Source organism: Quercus robur, chromosome 6, assembly GCF_932294415.1.
Source record: "Quercus robur chromosome 6, dhQueRobu3.1, whole genome shotgun sequence".
NCBI lineage: Eukaryota > Viridiplantae > Streptophyta > Magnoliopsida > Fagales > Fagaceae > Quercus > Quercus robur.
This window is the reverse complement of record NC_065539.1, coordinates 16,298,753-16,315,836: the sequence shown is the minus strand read 5'-3', so window position 1 is coordinate 16,315,836 and position 17,084 is coordinate 16,298,753. Positions and strand designations below refer to the sequence as shown.

General features: G+C 35.5%; 1 protein-coding gene across 1 annotated transcript; it reads right to left on the bottom strand.

The window, feature by feature from the left end:
- Window positions 1-2,360: 2,360 nt before the first annotated feature.
- On the bottom strand, window positions 2,361-16,410 carry LOC126732994 (uncharacterized). Its single transcript, XM_050436101.1, has 10 exons — window positions 16,258-16,410; window positions 16,014-16,119; window positions 14,387-14,525; window positions 13,941-14,049; window positions 13,694-13,830; window positions 6,911-7,047; window positions 5,265-5,371; window positions 4,027-4,154; window positions 3,246-3,380; window positions 2,361-2,729 (listed from the first exon to the last, which is right to left on the bottom strand). Exons 1-9 carry the CDS (start codon window positions 16,300-16,302, stop codon window positions 3,308-3,310), a joined length of 981 nt encoding a protein of 326 aa, XP_050292058.1. The 5' UTR covers window positions 16,303-16,410; the 3' UTR covers window positions 2,361-2,729; window positions 3,246-3,307.
- Between the last annotated feature and the right edge of the window lie 674 nt (window positions 16,411-17,084).

Here is a 17,084-nt window from a genome sequence, read left to right as displayed (position 1 = left end):
AGACACAAACACAGGGAGAGAGAGAGAGATATTTTTGTATTTACTAAATGACCCTAAATCTACTCTTTTCATAATGTTGTTGTCTTTTTTCTTCCTTAAGACTAATAATTTTTATTTTGACTATTTACGTTTAAATTTTTTCATGATTAATATTGTTTTCATGTTAGTCATGCAATTCATTTTTGTAATGTAATCATCCACAATATGTTTTTTTGGTGCATAATATTGAAAATTCTTGCGTTCCAGATCATTTTAAAGATAAATTTCTCAAAATAGTTAAAAGTTAAAACGGTCAATTTACTAAATAAAAAATGAATGACTTGAAAACAAAATCAAATATAAAATAGTTCCAAATTTTAAAGGGAAATGCTAACGGATGTCCTTAGAGTAATGGTTAACAATTCATTTAAAGAAATTTTTAACAGTTTTTTTCATTTTTCATAAAAGTTGTATCAAAACTTTCCTAAAATGAATTGTTAACTATTACCTTAAGAGCACTCGTTAGCATAACCCAATTTTAAATACCAAAATGTATTTTAGTAGTCTACTGTATATAGTATATACACATAGGGTAAAGGTGTATAGCTAGCTGTAGCTGTAGATTCATTGGTCAGTGATGAATTTGGACAGTTGAACTGTAGATGGGCTAGGCCCATCACCTGTTGATCTTATAATTGATTGAGAATGAAGATGAACTCAAGCAAATACTCCTGTAGAGTGAGTGTGTAGACGCTATGCATGGCTTAGAGATTTTGCGACATGAACAAGTCCACTCTGTTTAGTTGCTACTTTTATAGTTTTATCTGGCTAGGTTATATTATACTTTATATGCCAATTGCATAGAATGTATCATTGTATCTTGTCTTTTTAGCTTCTTCATTGGTCTAAATGTGTGGAGACTGTAGAGAAGAGAACAGGGTGTGAGCACTGTGAGGGCCTGTTTATGAAAACTCGATAAGGAAAATTTCTTGTTGAACTAGCGGCTTTTTGAGATTAGATATATGTCGTAATCTGCTTCTCAATCTAGTATTTATTTTCTTTTATTATTATTCTTTATACCATATAGGTGCATTATTGGAAAGCGAAACTCCCTTGATGTGATCCAAATTCCAATAACCTCATTAGAGAATAAAGACCCAGTTAAATTTTTCTCATTAGTGTTCTTATTTTTACAAATAAACACAAGTTTTGGTTATTTTAATGTGAGTATTGAGTAACTACTACAACCCACAATTTCTTGCCCCCTATTTTCTCTCCCCACTATTCGTTCCTGTCTCCCACGCAGTGTCTCTAGCTTCTCTTTCTTTTCCATTTTACTCGCCTTACATAACTCTGTCCTAGTGATAATCCAAATATACTTCTCTTTTGTCTTATTGTAGTTATGAATCACGAAATTCTTAAATGCTTGTGAATTGACTGGGTTATTATAAGGAAGAATATTCACATGGGTCTCACTCCACTGTATAAGCCCATGTTAACGAAAAGTTGTAACATGAGAAAAGAGAGATGACCTAAAGTACATTTCAATGCAACTTTTGACTACTTATTTGTTTATAGCTCTAAAAACAGAAAGTTTATTCCTTATTGCCAAAAGGTTTGTTAAAGTATAATTATACCTAGGAAACAAAAAACAAAAACAAAGAGAGCGGGAGAGAGAGAGAGAGAGAGATATGTTAAAAAATGATCAATAAACAACTGAGCTAAAAGATTATTAAAGAAATAACTCTTGGTTTTGTAAAGGTTTTTAATTTTGGAACATCATTATGTTAAATGAGTGTGTCACTTTCAGCTGCAGTAGTTAGGCTGACCGGCCAGCCCAAGGTACATAAATAATACCACAGTTACAGCCTAGTTTGGATTCCTCAACAGTGTGTTCATCCAAAAAAAAAAGAGATTCGCCAACAGTGAGCTGCAAAGATTCAATCGGGAACACCGTAACAGACGTAAACTACCTGTAGTAGCAAGACCTGTACTATGCCTTTTAACATAAATTGGAGGAAGTAAAAATCTTTGGGAAAATGACAAGCCCCTTGAATCCTCGATATAAGGAATTGGAAGCCTTGGAAAAGACAAGTCATTTACTCTGGATATATAAATTACTTCTTTTTTTGGCTAACAGAGAAGTTCCATTTAAAAGCAACCCAAACTCCTCAAGGTTTGGCACAACCTTGAAGGAAAACACCAAGTAGAAACAGAACCAAAAACAGTCACAAAACAAGGACCATTTTACCAATGTCATGAGCAGCCTCATTCCAGAAATAACTGCACACGGCTTCCGAATGGCCTCAAGGAGATGGCAATTTCATGATTCAATGCTTTAACTTGCTATTGTTATCATTCATTTCTGATGGATTCTCCGGTAGCTATTAAAAAATTATGATTTTCCTTTCCTTGAACATAAAAGTATATCTCAATCTCCTACATCATAGGTCAACATGGAAAATTGATGCTACACCTACACACGGCACTCAATTACTTCCAACTTAATCATACAACCCCTCCAAATGTTGAAAACCCTCAATATAAGGAATTAAAATTTAAGCAGAATTTTATAAACACAGCAATTTTGAAGAGCACAAAATTAGTTCTACAACTCGTCAACAACCCCATGTTGGTTCAGCTTTATAGGCCCCTGGACTTGGGACAAGAACACCATAGCTTTGGCTAACCCAACCTACAGGGCATCTCTGCTTCCGAAGTCTCTAAAACAAAGAATACTGCACAATTATCTGCACAAGACACATTTTGTGCATCTTCAAAATAAAAACAGGTACCCAAGGAAGGAATTATAGCAAGATATTATGGACTTCTAGCATACACAACATAAATGACATTAGAGGTACTGTACGAAAATCCCAAACAATGAAAGTAGAAGGAATAAGTAAATGATACAATTTCAAATGTATGCAGATAACAGACTTATTCATGAAAACAGATTTCAAACTAAAGAGGAAAAAAAATTATCCAACCTGATCCTATGCAACTATTATATGGGGTTTTTTTTTTTAATTATTTTTTTTATGGGGTTAAGCCCATTAATTTACTCTAGAAAATATTTCCTTCCAAGAAGAGAACCAAATTTCCGTTAATGAGATTGTGACCAGATAAGTGTTTACCTTTTTGATAAAATAAACTAGTTAAAAAATGCCTATGCAACTTCAGTGGCTATGATATTACTAATGTAGGGAAGGATATATGGAAATAACTGTGTGGCAAATAAAAATAAAAAGGCAGGAAAAACTCACAAACTAGTCTCTGTTTGGTTGACAAACAAACTCTTGAAACCCTTGAACAAAACTATAAAGATTCATCTACTCCCATTGGCCAATAACCTTTTTTCATGGACAAACTTATAGTACTTTTCCTCCCCATAAAGTTGCCTGAAAGGTAAGAGAAAACAACATCAGCTCTCAAAAGGAATAACTAAATAACCACAATGAGCAAGATTAATGAAGTTTTTAGTTTCTGGAAGCTTCAAAATCTAAAAATAATTTTTAGATGATAAAATGAAAGAATTAGATTTCTTAGGATCTTTTTTCTTTTTCCTCATATGGCTTGGGCTTTTTAAAATATCTCAATTTGTTGTTTTCATTATATCAAGAACATGTTATTTATCTCCAGAATCATAGATATTTAAAAGCATTAAAATGGGGGGAAAACCCTTGCTCCCAACATAGAATAATGATAACATTAAATATTTATTCACACCCATTATTCATACTTTATTTGATCTTCATTGTTAATGGTCTTTTGTGTTGTGTTGCTCCTGTAAAATGCATGTCTTACAGCTAAAAGGTTGGTATCTAAAAGACCATCAAAGTCAGAAACTAAAAATTAAGCCGCAATCAAAATGGTGAATAAAACAACCATACCCAACATAAAGTAAGGGTGCTCAATGGATTTCCTGAATTCCAGTGATTAGCATAAACCTTAGGATAATTCCAAAGTAAAAAAAATATGGACCATGGAATAAGCAAGTATAAATAGAAGCACTTTTGGTTGGGTGCCAAACTAATTTGAACTTACGCTAAATCTGCCAAGGATTCTGATTTGATCACGGCCTTCCCTTCTGGGAGTTCAAGGGATGAATAATGCATAATCATCTCCTTCAATGTGTGCTTTGTGCTTTTAATGTCATTGTCCCACAAGATGCTCTGAAGTCACAAGTGCAAACAAGTTAGCTCAGCTAAACTTCAACCTAACCTACTAGAGTACAAATCTAGCCTGATGGTTAATGCTACATCCATAAATATAGAATTAAATTAATAAATAGTGATGCATGCACCAGTTTGACTGACTGAATCCATTGGCATGATAATTGTTGCCAATTTAATGTTGTGCTATTCTGCAATTTTCATTTCATTTCATTCTACTTTATTTTAAGAATTTTATGGGATTTGATTGTTATTTATTCATTAGCTGATTCTCCTTCCTTATTTGATGCAATTTGGTAGCCTATTTAAAGGCCCCAGCGAAAGCATTATGGCATACATGATACATGATTGTGATGCAGCAATGGAAGCATAATTTGCTACTACTCTACAAATTCTCCTATTCATGATTTTACTTAATGGGGCCAATGTGTGAAGTCCAATTGAAGTAAAATTCATGATTTTAAGGGTCTACTTATATGCATCTTAGGGTAAAACAGTTTTTAATATGGGTGTTTATAAGTATGGTTAATTTTGAATTTAGGAGCAAAACTGTAATTTCTGCAATCCTACGAATTAAGGGTATGTTGGTAGTTGGGTCTAAAATTTTCTATGAGCTTCTAAGAGTTTCTTTTTTTTTTAAGTATTTGGCAAAAAGATGAAGTGCAGGCTAGTAGGGCCATATAACATGGAGGTAGCTTTGGGCAACTTCATTTGCCAGTCCTAGAACACCCCCGATGGTTGGGCCGGGGACCACACGGAAAGCCATCTGATACAAAAATGGCTTTACCTCAATGAGTAAAGGCCAAAGTAAACTTCCTTGAGGATAGCATATCTACTTAAATCTATATATATATATATATATATATATATATATCAGACAACTCTATTCATTTCAAAAAGGAAAACATCATAGACATTTCTAATTCATCATAAGTTTTTAAAACTCATTTAAGATTTTTTTATGATTCAATTGTTATAACTAGTGGAGAAGGGGTGATTTGGTCCCCGGATCTCTTTATAAAGAAGACCAAGCAATGCCACTAAGCAACAAGGCTCTTGGCTTAAACTCATTTAAGAATAACTGGAAATACAATGTTTTGTCAAAATTACCTTCCTAATATATTCTCTTTTGACGTCTTCCTGAGATACTTTGCCTTTGGGAGAGAATATTGAAGCATTCCAAAGAGCTCCTCTTGCAACCATCACTGATGAGGCACCTGAAGAAAACCAGCATGACTTAGAAATTGTATGTATATTCTATCATTAATTATAATATTCATTAGCATTGGATCCTAGATATCATGAATACAAGTTTTAAAATGAAAAAGTCAGAAACATCCCTCAAATACACATCCATACTCCATATATACATGTAACAACAATTGGCCTGAAGGATTTGGATGACACCAAATGCTCTCTTTATCCCTGCTTTTCCTTCAAAGTGAGATCCCTTTGAATGAGCACGATTCTATCAAATTGCAAGAAATGATCGCCTTTTTTTAAAAAGTAATATATTTTTATTGATGACAAGATGTATAAATAAGACAGCCTAAAGAATTACAAAAAAATGTGAATTACAATCTAAAATAGACTTCAATGAAATTTACAACAAAGTATCACTAAGACTCAAAACATGAGACCATTCAAACAATGATCTTCAATCAAATCACCAAGGCTGCCACGTCCTCAAATGTACAGTGATTCCTCTCTCCACAGTGTCCACAACAAGCATGAAGGGCCTAGATTCCAAACAAAAGAAGAGAGTGCCCAACCAATACCTCCAACCAAGATACAAGTAGCATATCATGAAATTTAATAATGTATTTACCACATAGCAGACGCATTTCTCTAAAGTACTTTCTTGCAGTACTCTGTTTACAGACCTACTCTAGCTAGAACTCTTCCATTATGCAAGTATCTTCCTTGTGACTGTGACTTTGTACACTTTATTGATACAGTCACAAATATCTCATGATCATAGAATAAGCAGACTTCACAAAAGCCTACACACCAAATAAACCATAATTTACCCACCCCCCCCCCCCCCCCAATGCTTATTTGGTTTATTTGGTGGGGTTATGGAGTAACCATTATTGTCACATGAAATTACCTATGCTTATAACACCCCTTTCCTATTGCTTTAAGGTATTGAACTTCTTATATGGTATGCATTTGGATAGGCTTATTTCATCAGTTTATGAATGAGACAATAGGCAAACAACTGTAACTACCTAATTGTCACTATTTGTTTATTGTGTAAAAGTACAGTTGTACCTTGAAAAAGGTGATGTTTTAAAAAGCAACAAATTACATTTTGGTATGAAAATAGCTAAATAAGTTCATCCAATGAATGCATGGACAGACTCTCTGAATCAATAGCAGAAGAATCATCCCCAAAATGAATTTGCACAGCTGAGAAAAAATTCTAGGATTGTTGGCTAAAGCAATACTGGTTCCAACTATAGAAGAAACCAAAACCTTTAATAATCTTAGATTTGGCTGACAAATCATGAACCAATATGGATAACGACACGAGTTGTTAAAAACTCTAACCAATTAGGCCCTTGGAAATGTGAGGCATATATGATAGGAGAAAAGAAAGATAGAAAGGGCAGTGCAAGTAAGAAAAAAACATCAAACAAGGATAACAGCAGCATCTCTACTCCATGCATAAAGGATCAAATTAAAGGGCTCACTGTGCAGTTAATTATTTTTGAGGAACATCATTTACAATCAATTAAGAAACTCGTAATGACCTGTAGCATCTTTGATGCATTGAAAATCATCATACTCGAAGATGTCACCATTTGCTATAACTGGAATGGATAAGGCTGCTACAACATCAGCAATCTCACTCCACTTAGCTGGATCCCTGGGCCTATCTGCTACTCTTCTGCAAATATATTGAACAGGAACACATGAATCCATTAATTAAATAAAAGAAAAACATTGATGTTTAACTTTGTTATAGGTCCCAAACTCATGAAAGAATACTGGTAGCATATGAATATAAACATAGTGATGCCTTCAACACATTCGAATTGATTTCTATCAGTTCTTTAGCTTGTAAACTTGCAAAGTTGCAATGCAAATTGAGTACTCATGTTACTTATACTCTAAACACTAAAAGACTAGTTTGTTATCCCTATCAACACTTCTTCTTCTTCTTCTTTTGGAATATTATCCCTTTTAACACTGTAGTTACAATCTTACAGTGTAATTTTGTTCTTTTTGTTTCACATCATGTCTCTCTCTTTAACATCTATGTCCCTCTCTTTAGCATCATTCATTAACACCCTCATGTTTCATAAAGACACTTCTTTTACAATTGCTAACACCACTTTTCCTCAACCACTCATGATTGAAGTCTTTAAATATCAAAAGCAGTTTAGAACACTCAGGAAGTCTTCTGCCAAACAAGTCCATGGTTGAAAGTTCTGCTTCCTCACCTACAATTGCATCCTACTAGCACCTGTCAAAACACATACTATTACGGCCATTAACACCAATGTCTTACTTTACAAGACTTTTCTCATAGCATTATTAGTTTCCACAACTGCTCTTGGTTCACCTCAATTTCGTGATTCTCTAATTCTTGCACTTTTAAGCCCTCAGTTAAAACCCATTTCCAATCTAGATGGACCTAATTCATGATTGGAACATATTCCCTGTACTGTACTTCAATTTCAGCACCTATAAAAGAATGCATTGACGGTTCAGTTCTTTTCCTCCTCTTCTTTTTATGAGTGATAATAATTTTATCACTGTTTCCTTCTTATTTAGACTAGAAATTTTATTTTTCTTCTAACTTTTGCTATTAAGGAGATAGTACTATTTTATATCCTACGGGATTGGAGAGATGCAAAATTTATTTATTTGAATTGGAAATAGACTGCAACTGTAACAGTAAATCAAGCTAATCTCAAATCTCATAATACCAAAGAGCTAACAGAAAGCTTAACCAAACCACCTATTAAAAAAAAAAAAAAAAACAGAATGATTAACCAAACTAATCTTGGACAATGTACTTATCCAAAAAAAAAAACAAAAACAAAAACAATCTTGGACAATGTGTTTGTTATGAGTAATAGGGGCAAAACAGTAATATCATGTACTATATATATAAATAATATTTTATGTGTTGACTTATCAAACCCTAAAACACTTTCACAGTAAACAACATGGTATCAGAGCCACCAACCCGTCACTGCCATTAACCCTCCGACCACCACCCACCAATATTGTCGTCACCAACAACCATTACCTTACTCATTAGCTCCGACGACCCTAATAGAGACCTCCAACAATCTCGATTTAGTGGCTAAAGGAGTTTTTCCAACGCCGGTGACCCTCTCTCCGGTCTCACGACACCAGATCAACTTCGCCTGACCGCGAGAGAGGCAGAGTTTTACTCGCCCTCCTCCAGCGACCCATCCTAGCTTACTCGCCGGTCCTCGCGCCGCCACTTATGCACCCTAGCGCCGCCGCTGGAGTTTTTCAATTGAGGGTTTCAACTTTCAACCATGGTCTGACTTTTCTTCTCTTCTTCAATACATTCTTTGATTATCTGTTCAGGCGGCCTTAGGTTGATGTTTAGTGGTGGATTGGGCATTTCTTTTTGGTGTTGATATGGATTTGTTGCTGCCTTATTTTTGGAATAGTTTGGTGTTGATTCTTTGATAGATGAGTTGCCGTTGGCGTGGCTGATTGGTTGAAGTACATTGGTTGTTGGTTGGAGTTTGTTTTTAATTCAGTTCAACATATTTCTTTAGTGTTAGTTTGTTCTTCAGATTGCTATTATGAAGTCCAAAGACAGTGCTCAACCCCCTAATTATTTCTTATCTCTTGATATGTTATCAATTACCTTCATTCGTCTAAATGGTAGTAATTATGCTCAGTGGGCATAGGCAGTTGAAGTCTTTCTTCTTGGTAGAAAGAAGTTTGATAACATGATTAAGGAACCTCTCAACCTCCTGTACCTACAGACCCTAAGGCCTCGTTTGGAAGGAGAGAATGGAAAGGAATGAAAAGAATAATTTTAGAATATTCTTTCCTTCCCTTGTTTGGGAGTTTTAATGGAGGGAATGGAAAGCTCATTCCCTTGTTTGGCAGTTTAAGTGGGAGGGAATGGAATGAGTAAGAAGGAACACTTATTCCTCTCTATTCCCTTAAAACCTCAAATTTCCATTCCCTCCGAAATTAGGAGGAATGGGAGGGAATGGAATTAGATTTAATGATTTTTTACTAAAACTCCCAAAATACCCCTATATATTCAACCATTTATTTTAAAATAAATGTCTAATAGTAATATTGTCATAAAATGATTCTATTTCATTCCCTCCATGTTGCTCCCAAACAAGATTACTTACATTCCATTCATTTTCATTCCTTTCTATTCCTTTATTTTAAAACATCCAATCAAAGTTACTTAATTTCATTCCATTCCATTTTTTTTTCCATTCCTTTCTCTTACTTAAATACATTCCATTCCATTCCTTTTTATTCTTTTATGATCATTCCATTCCATTCCCTTATGAGCTTCCAAACGGAGCCTAAATTTGTTGATTGGAGAGCCGAAGATGCACAAATTAGGAGTTGTTTGTGGAATAGCATGGAGTCAAAGATCAGTTGTAGTTTGGTTTTCTTACCGACTGCTAAACTTGTTTGGGAACAAGCCAAGGAACTTTACTCTGGTGTTAACAATTTGAAGCGGATTTATGATCTTCATCAAAATTATTTCTCCTTGAGTTTGAGTGATATGTCTTTGGAAGATTATTATAACAAGTTTAAGGGTGTATGTGAAGAACTCAATATTTATCAGCCTATCTCTTCTGATGTTAAAATTATGAAGAAACAACGAGATTCTATGCATGTTGCTCGCTTCCTCTCTGGATTGCCTAAAAGTTTGAATCCAGTAAAATCACAAATTTTAGTTAGTCCAGACCTCCCTTATTGAGTGAAGTTTTTGGTAGACTTCAACAGGCCACATTATCTGATTCAAGTACTGACCATTTCTCTTCCTCCAATACTGATGCATTACCTTCTGGTGATAAATCTGCCTTTACCACTTATATGGGGAGTAATAGAGGTGGTCGTAGAGGCCGAGGTCGCGGGGGCCGAGGCCGTGGAGGTCATGACCAAGGGGGCCGTGGTAGTGAACAAGGGGGTCGTGGTAAAGGACGTGATCTTCGTAAGTGCACTTATTGTCATGGTGAAAATCACAAAGTAGACTTTTGTTGGGAGTTGTATGGTAAACCCTCAGCTCACCAAGCTAGTTTTCAAGTTCAAGAACCGCCTTCACAGTCACTTCTACCAACATCCAAAGTAGTCTTTATTCTTGAGGAAGAGTACAATCGCCTCTTGTCTCAACATTCCAACTTTGTTGGGTTTGATTCTACTACCACTTTGGCTCAACAAGGTACTTCCACTGCTTGTCTTGCCACTTAGGACCCTTGGGTCATTGACTCAGGTGCTACTGATCATATGACAGGTACCTCAAGTTTACTCTCTGACCTTGAGCAATCTAGTAGTCTTCCCAATGTTATATTGGCAAATGGCTCAGCCACTACAATTTCTGGTTTGGGCACTGCCAATCTTAGTCCTAATCTTTCTCTCTCTTCTATCTTATATATTCCTGATTTTCCTTTTAACCTTTTGTCAATTAGTAAGCTTGCTAAAATTTTGAATTGTGCTGCCATTTTTTTATCCACTCATTGTATCTTTCAGGATCTCAAGACGGGGAAGATTATTGGTGGAGGGCATGAAACCAATGGACTTTATTACTCGGATCGATGTGGTTCTTCCCGTTTAGTGGCTTCTCATTTGTCTATCTCGCCTCTTTAGCATCATTGTCGCCTTGGTCATCCATCTCTCAAGAATTTGAAGTCATTAGTTCTGTCGTGTCGTCTAATTGAGTCTTTACAATGTGAAGCATGTCAATTGGGTAAACACAATAGGGTGCCTTTTGCCTCTAGGTGTGAGAGTCATGTTAGTAGTCCTTTTCATTTAGTTCATTTTGATATTTGGGGTCCAATAAACACTCCCTCATTGCTGGGATTTAGATATTTTGTCATTTTTGTTGATGATTATTCTAAAGTCACCTATCTTTATCTTATGAAAGAACAGTCTAAATTGTACTCAATTTTCAAATCATTTTATATGGAAATAAAGACTCAGTTTAATGCTTCACTTTGTATTTTTCAGTCTGATAATACTCGTGAATATTTTCATACATCTTTGTCTCAATTTTTTGATGATCATGGTATAATTCACCAATCTTCATGCCCCCATACTCCACAACAAAATGGTGTTGCTGAACGCAAAATGCGTCATTTGTTAGAGGTTACTCGTGCCTTAAAGTTTCATATGCATGTTCCCAAATCATATTGGAGTGATGCTGTTCTCACTGCTTGTCACCTAATTAATTGTATGCCTTCCACTGTTTTAGGTGGTCAGATCCCTTATACTGTGCTCTCCCCTGATGCACCTTTGTTTCATCTACCTCCTAAGATCTTTGGTTGTGTGTGCTATGTTCATATCTTAGGTCCAGGGAGTGACAAACTTGATCCTAGATCCATTAAATGTGTTTTTCTTGGGTATTCTCGTACTAAGAAAGGATACCGATGTTACTCACCTACTCTTCGGCATCGTTTCATTAGTGCTAATGTCACATTTGATGAATCTTAGTCCTATTTCTCTCCTTCGGTTGCTAGTGACACTTCTCCACCTTGTCTTCCTCTCCTACCACCTGTGTCTCCTATTGAATCTCCTCAGAAACCACTCTAGGTATATTGTCGTCGCAGAAACCTCCAACAGAGACTTCTACCCCACCTAGTGATCCAACTCCTGATCCTGCCTCTCTTCCAATTGCTTTGCACAAAGGTAAGCTTTCTTGTACCTCTCACCCTATCTCTTAGTTTGTCTCTTATGGTCACTTGTCTTCATCTCTTCATGCCTTTACCACATCCTTGAATTCTACTATTGTTCCTAAGTTTGTCCAAGAGGCTATGTCCATCTCTGGTTGGAAATCTGCGATGGAGGCAGAAATGTCTGCCCTGTTTGAAAATGCTACTTGGTCTTTAGTTAATCGTCCTCCAAGGAAAACTACTGTTGGTTGTCGTTGGGTGTATACTGTGAAGTATTTGCCTGATGGTTCTATTGAGCGTTTGAAGGCTCGCTTGGTTGCCAAAGGGTATACCCAGACATACAGTGTTAACTATGCTGAGACATTCTCACCTGTTGTTAAAATTTCTTCTGTCCGGATTTTGATCTCCTTGGCTGCTAATTTGGGTTGGCCATTATTTCAGTTAGATGTTAAAAATGCCTTCTTGAATGGCATATTGAAGGAAGAGGTGTATATGGAGCAACCACCTGGGTTTGTTGCTCAGGGGGAGTCTGGAAAAGTGTGGAGGTTGCATGAGGCCATCTATGGTCTTAAGCAATCTCCTAGAGCTTGGTTTGGTAAATTCAATGAAGTAGTGTTAAAGTTTGGATTGCGACGATGCCACTCTGATCACTCTGTGTTTTCTCATACCTTTGATAGAGGAAAGATTTTGTAGAGAGTATATGTTGATGATATTATAATAACTGGAGATGACAAGTAGGGTATTGATGATTTGAAAAGATACCTTCAAAACTCCTTTCGAACTAAGGATCTGGGTAAACTTCATTATTTCTTGGGTATTGAGGTAGCACAATCTAAAGAAGGCATTAGTTTATCACAGAGGAAGTATGTGTTGGATATTTTGGAAGAAACTGGCTTGTTAGAATCTAAACCAGTGGAGACTCCTATGGATCCTAATGTCAAATTGTATGAAGATCAGGGGGAGTTGTTATCTAATCCTAAGCGATATTGTCATTTGGTTGGTAAACTAAATTATCTCACAATTACTCGCCCAGATATATCATTTGCAGTTAGTGTTTTGAGCCAGTTTATGAAAGATCCTCGCCCTCCACATTGGGAGGCAGTTATTCGAATTGTGAGGTATCTCAAAGCACATCCAGGCCGTGGTCTTTTGTATAAAGCTAATGGTCACCTACAGGTAGAAGCCTACACTGATGCTAATTGGGCTGGATCATCGTCAGATAGAAAATCCACTACTGGGTATTGCACTTTTCTGGGAGGAAATCTGATTACTTGGAGAAGTAAGAAACAAACTGTTGTTGCCAGGTCTAGTGCAGAGGCTGAGTATAGAGCCATGGCAAACACATCATGTAAGCTTATGTGGATTAAGAATTTACTTGAGGAAGTAAGATTTGTTGTGAAGCTGCATATGATTATGCATTGTGATTATCAAGCAGCAATTTACATTGCCTCCAATCCTGTGTTCCATGAGCGAACCAAGCATATTGAAGTAGATTGTCATATTACTCGGGAGAAAGTAGAAGATGGTGTAATTGCTACTCCATATGTTTCTACAAGAGTCCAAATTGCTGAGGGAGAAACCATACATCCTTCCACAACTTCCAAGAGTCCAAACAACTGTTATAATGAAAGCTATAGAGGCTGGGAAAGAGAAACAGGTTAAATAAAAAATTACCTCCCATGGACAGCAAGAGCAGAAACACCAGTTTTCTCAATTCGCCTTGCTAGTTCTACTGTATCCTGAGATGATTTTAAAAGCCGAATCTTACATGTTACTGGGGTGTCCAAGTTCCTCTTTAATGTTGTCAAAATCTGGTTTTGAAAGGAGCAAGGTGAGGAGTCAAGTACAAAAGGCAAAAGTTCTTCATTGAGAGTTGGGGAAAAGAAAAAAAAAAGCATTTGAGAGGATAAGCATTGCATACATCATGGATTAGCTCTGGTTTAGTCAATAGTGCAGCACCCATACCCCCACTAATGGAAAATGACTTAGGGCAACCCATATTGATGTCTATAGCTGCTACATCTTTACACCTAAAAGAATGATTACTGTATCAGTAATTTAATCATTGCATCAAATGAGGGAGAAACCATTTTATTTCCAAGGCAATACATACTTAAGTTTTAGACAAACTATATTTTCCAAGCCCGTAAAAGTAGATAACCAACTAAAAGTAGACAGAGCTGCATTGTAAAACATATAGCACCTAATGCAACAAAATGTTACATAGCAGACATGTAAATCAAACTAAAAAACTTATAATTTATATCCAAAATTATAGAAACAATTCTTAAATTTAGAGTTATTACTCTTTTTAAAATCATCCTAATCTCATAATACAGAAGAAAATGAAAGCCGCAATTAACTTACACCATTTGCGCAGCAGTGAGAGCTCTCACTGCATCAGAAGTGCCTATCTGAAATACCACCCGGTTTCTTTCTTCGTTACAGGTTCTGAAAACAACATTCTCTGTTCCCTTCTCAATAAAATCAGTGGACCCAATGTGTTCTGAGCAATATTGAAAAAAGATATATGAGTTTCTTGAATTTTCCAAAATGAAAAAACTAAACGAAGGAATTACTCAATAACTTCCTTCCACAACTTCCATCAAAAACATATACTTAAATGTCCATCAATAATGACATCATACCCCAAATCACGTTTCTTCTCTCTCTCTCTCTCTCTCTCTTTGATATTCTGCCACTGTTCACATGCATTAATTTTTTTGAAAGGTAAAAAATATTTTATTGAAAAGAGACTACTTCGTGAAAAAAGACATGAAGCAACCTAAAGAATTACAAATAGGAAAATATCTACATATGAATAGAGTCTATGTTCATGGATACTGTTCACATGCATTAATTGTTCATGAGTGCTGTGCACATGCAATGTGTAAGATTGTGGAGAATCTTTATTTCTGTTTCTTCTTACCTCTTTTCAATCCTAAACCAAATCTTCCTCTTCCCTACAAAACTCTTTTCATTCTTGAACTCTAAGCCTTCTTTTTAAAAGTTCTGAAATCTAGCTTCATTCTAATAAATTATTCTCTTACCTATTCCCCCCACAACCCCCCCACCCCCCAAAAAAAAAAAAAAAGTTCTAAAACCCAGATCCACAAATCCTCCTAAACCTGTACCAACCACAAGCACATGTAGACAAATTTTTCAATTTGTCCAGCATCAAAGTGTATTTGGAATAGCAAAGGACCGAATAGAGTAGTATTTTTTTAGTGGAATATTGTTGGGTAAAATGATTATAAACAGTCTTAGTAAAAGGAATAAGGTATTGGTTAATTAGTGTTCATATGTAAGGATAGCAGAGAAACCTGTGGATCGTCTTCTACTTTCATTCCTCAGTAACTCATGATTTGTCCTCCTTTCTTTTCTCAGTGTTTGGGGTGCATTGGGTTATGTCATATAAGATGTTAGCAAGTGCTCTCATGTAGGAAAGGGATGTATAGAATAGAAGGCATAGTAATCGTGTTATGTGGGAAATTTGGAGGGAACATAATAGTCACAAATTCTGATGTAGTAGAGATTTCTGTAACTGAACTCAAATCTATCATTTTAATGTTCTTTATTTGAATAGTGCACCATCATTATAGAGGTTTTTATAACTATTTAGTTGATTTTATGACCCATTACAAAGCTCTTTAATCAGAACTTCCTTTGATTAATAAAATTCCCTATTACTTAATACTTAGTCAAAAAATTTATATTTTCCTTTCTATTAGTAAGCACTCAAGCAAGTTTTACTTCTGATCTTTCCAGTTTCCACATAAGATTAATTTAAGCCATTAGAAACAAGCAAATTATGATTCCATTATAATTAAAAAATTAAGAGCCTTGTAACTTAACTTTTGCTTCTCAAAAAAAAAAAAAAAAAATTGATTTTAATTATCACGAGAATTTCCTAGAACAAAAGCAATTAAAAATTTGATCAATGAATAGCTAAATTTGAAATCAAAACCATGAATTGTAAGAAGAATAGCGTTACCATTGACTCTTCGCTCGCATTTGACAAACTTATGGTCAATAATCTCTTCCCCGTATGTGATATCTGCACCATAATCAGCAGCTAGTAACCTTAACGGTAGCGTTCCCTAACGAGAAAAACTCCTCCTAATCAAATAAATTTCAAAAAAAAATATTGAACACAAAAAGAGCTTTCTCTCTCTCTCACTTTGAGTTTTCTCGGTAACCAAACAAAGAAAAAGAGTTTAAAGAGTTGGAGAACTTACAACGCGAACCATTGGAGCGAGGACGAGTTTGTTGTAGTAGTCCATCTTCGTCGGGCTCGGCTCGGCCGCCGGCGGCTCAGATCGGAGAACCGGGCTTGACCTTGACCGCCTTCAACTTTCAACGTTCCTCAACGAGTTTAAAGCGTGAAATAAATTTGCAAATTCATATATCAAAGATTTTTAAGGGAAACCATGGGCTGGACTTGCTTTGGGTCATTGTATCGAGTATAAAATAAATACTTCCGGCCCAGTTCATCCAATTTGTGACTTTCTAATCAAAGGGATGGGCCCATTTCTGACAAAAAAGCCCAAATCAAGCACTACGCGTTTAGTGATTTTGTCCGTAAGATATGTTATCTATGAACTTTGAACCCATTTTAAGAGTGTGTCAACTTTCTTCTTCTTCTTCTTCTTCTTCTTCTTTTTTTCTTTTTTTTTTTTTTTTTTTTTTTAAGAATACTAAGTATTTTTAACATGCACATAGAGAGAGTGGAGAAATTTAAAAAAAAAATAATAAATAAAAAAACTTACAGTGGTTTATATCCAAAAAGGCCTAACTTTTGGATACACAGCACAAGTTTTAAATCTCTTTTACTCACACTCATTTTCCAATGTGGGGACTCTTTAAAAAAAAAAAAAAAAAAAAATTCCAATGTGGGATTAACCCATTATTTTTTCTTTTGAGAATACTAAGTATTTTTAATACACACACGGGGAGAGAGGAGAAGATTTTTTTAAAGAAACTTACAATGGTGTATATCCAAAAGGACCTAACTCTTGGATACACAACACAAACTTTAAACCTTTTTTACTCACACTCATTTTTC

Bases quoted from the DNA above. Each gene is read 5' to 3' on its own strand.
- LOC126732994 (XM_050436101.1), bottom strand. From the start codon at position 16,302: ATGGACTACTACAACAAACTCGTCCTCGCTCCAATGGTTCGCGTT. The intron at 7,048-13,693 runs GTAATTTTTTAT...ATATATTTGCAG, and splicing joins GCTCTTGCTGTCCATGGGAG to AAGAGTAGCAGATAGGCCCA. The intron at 3,381-4,026 runs GTAAGTTCAAAT...CTTACCTTTCAG, and splicing joins GAATCCTTGGCAGATTTAGC to GCAACTTTATGGGGAGGAAA.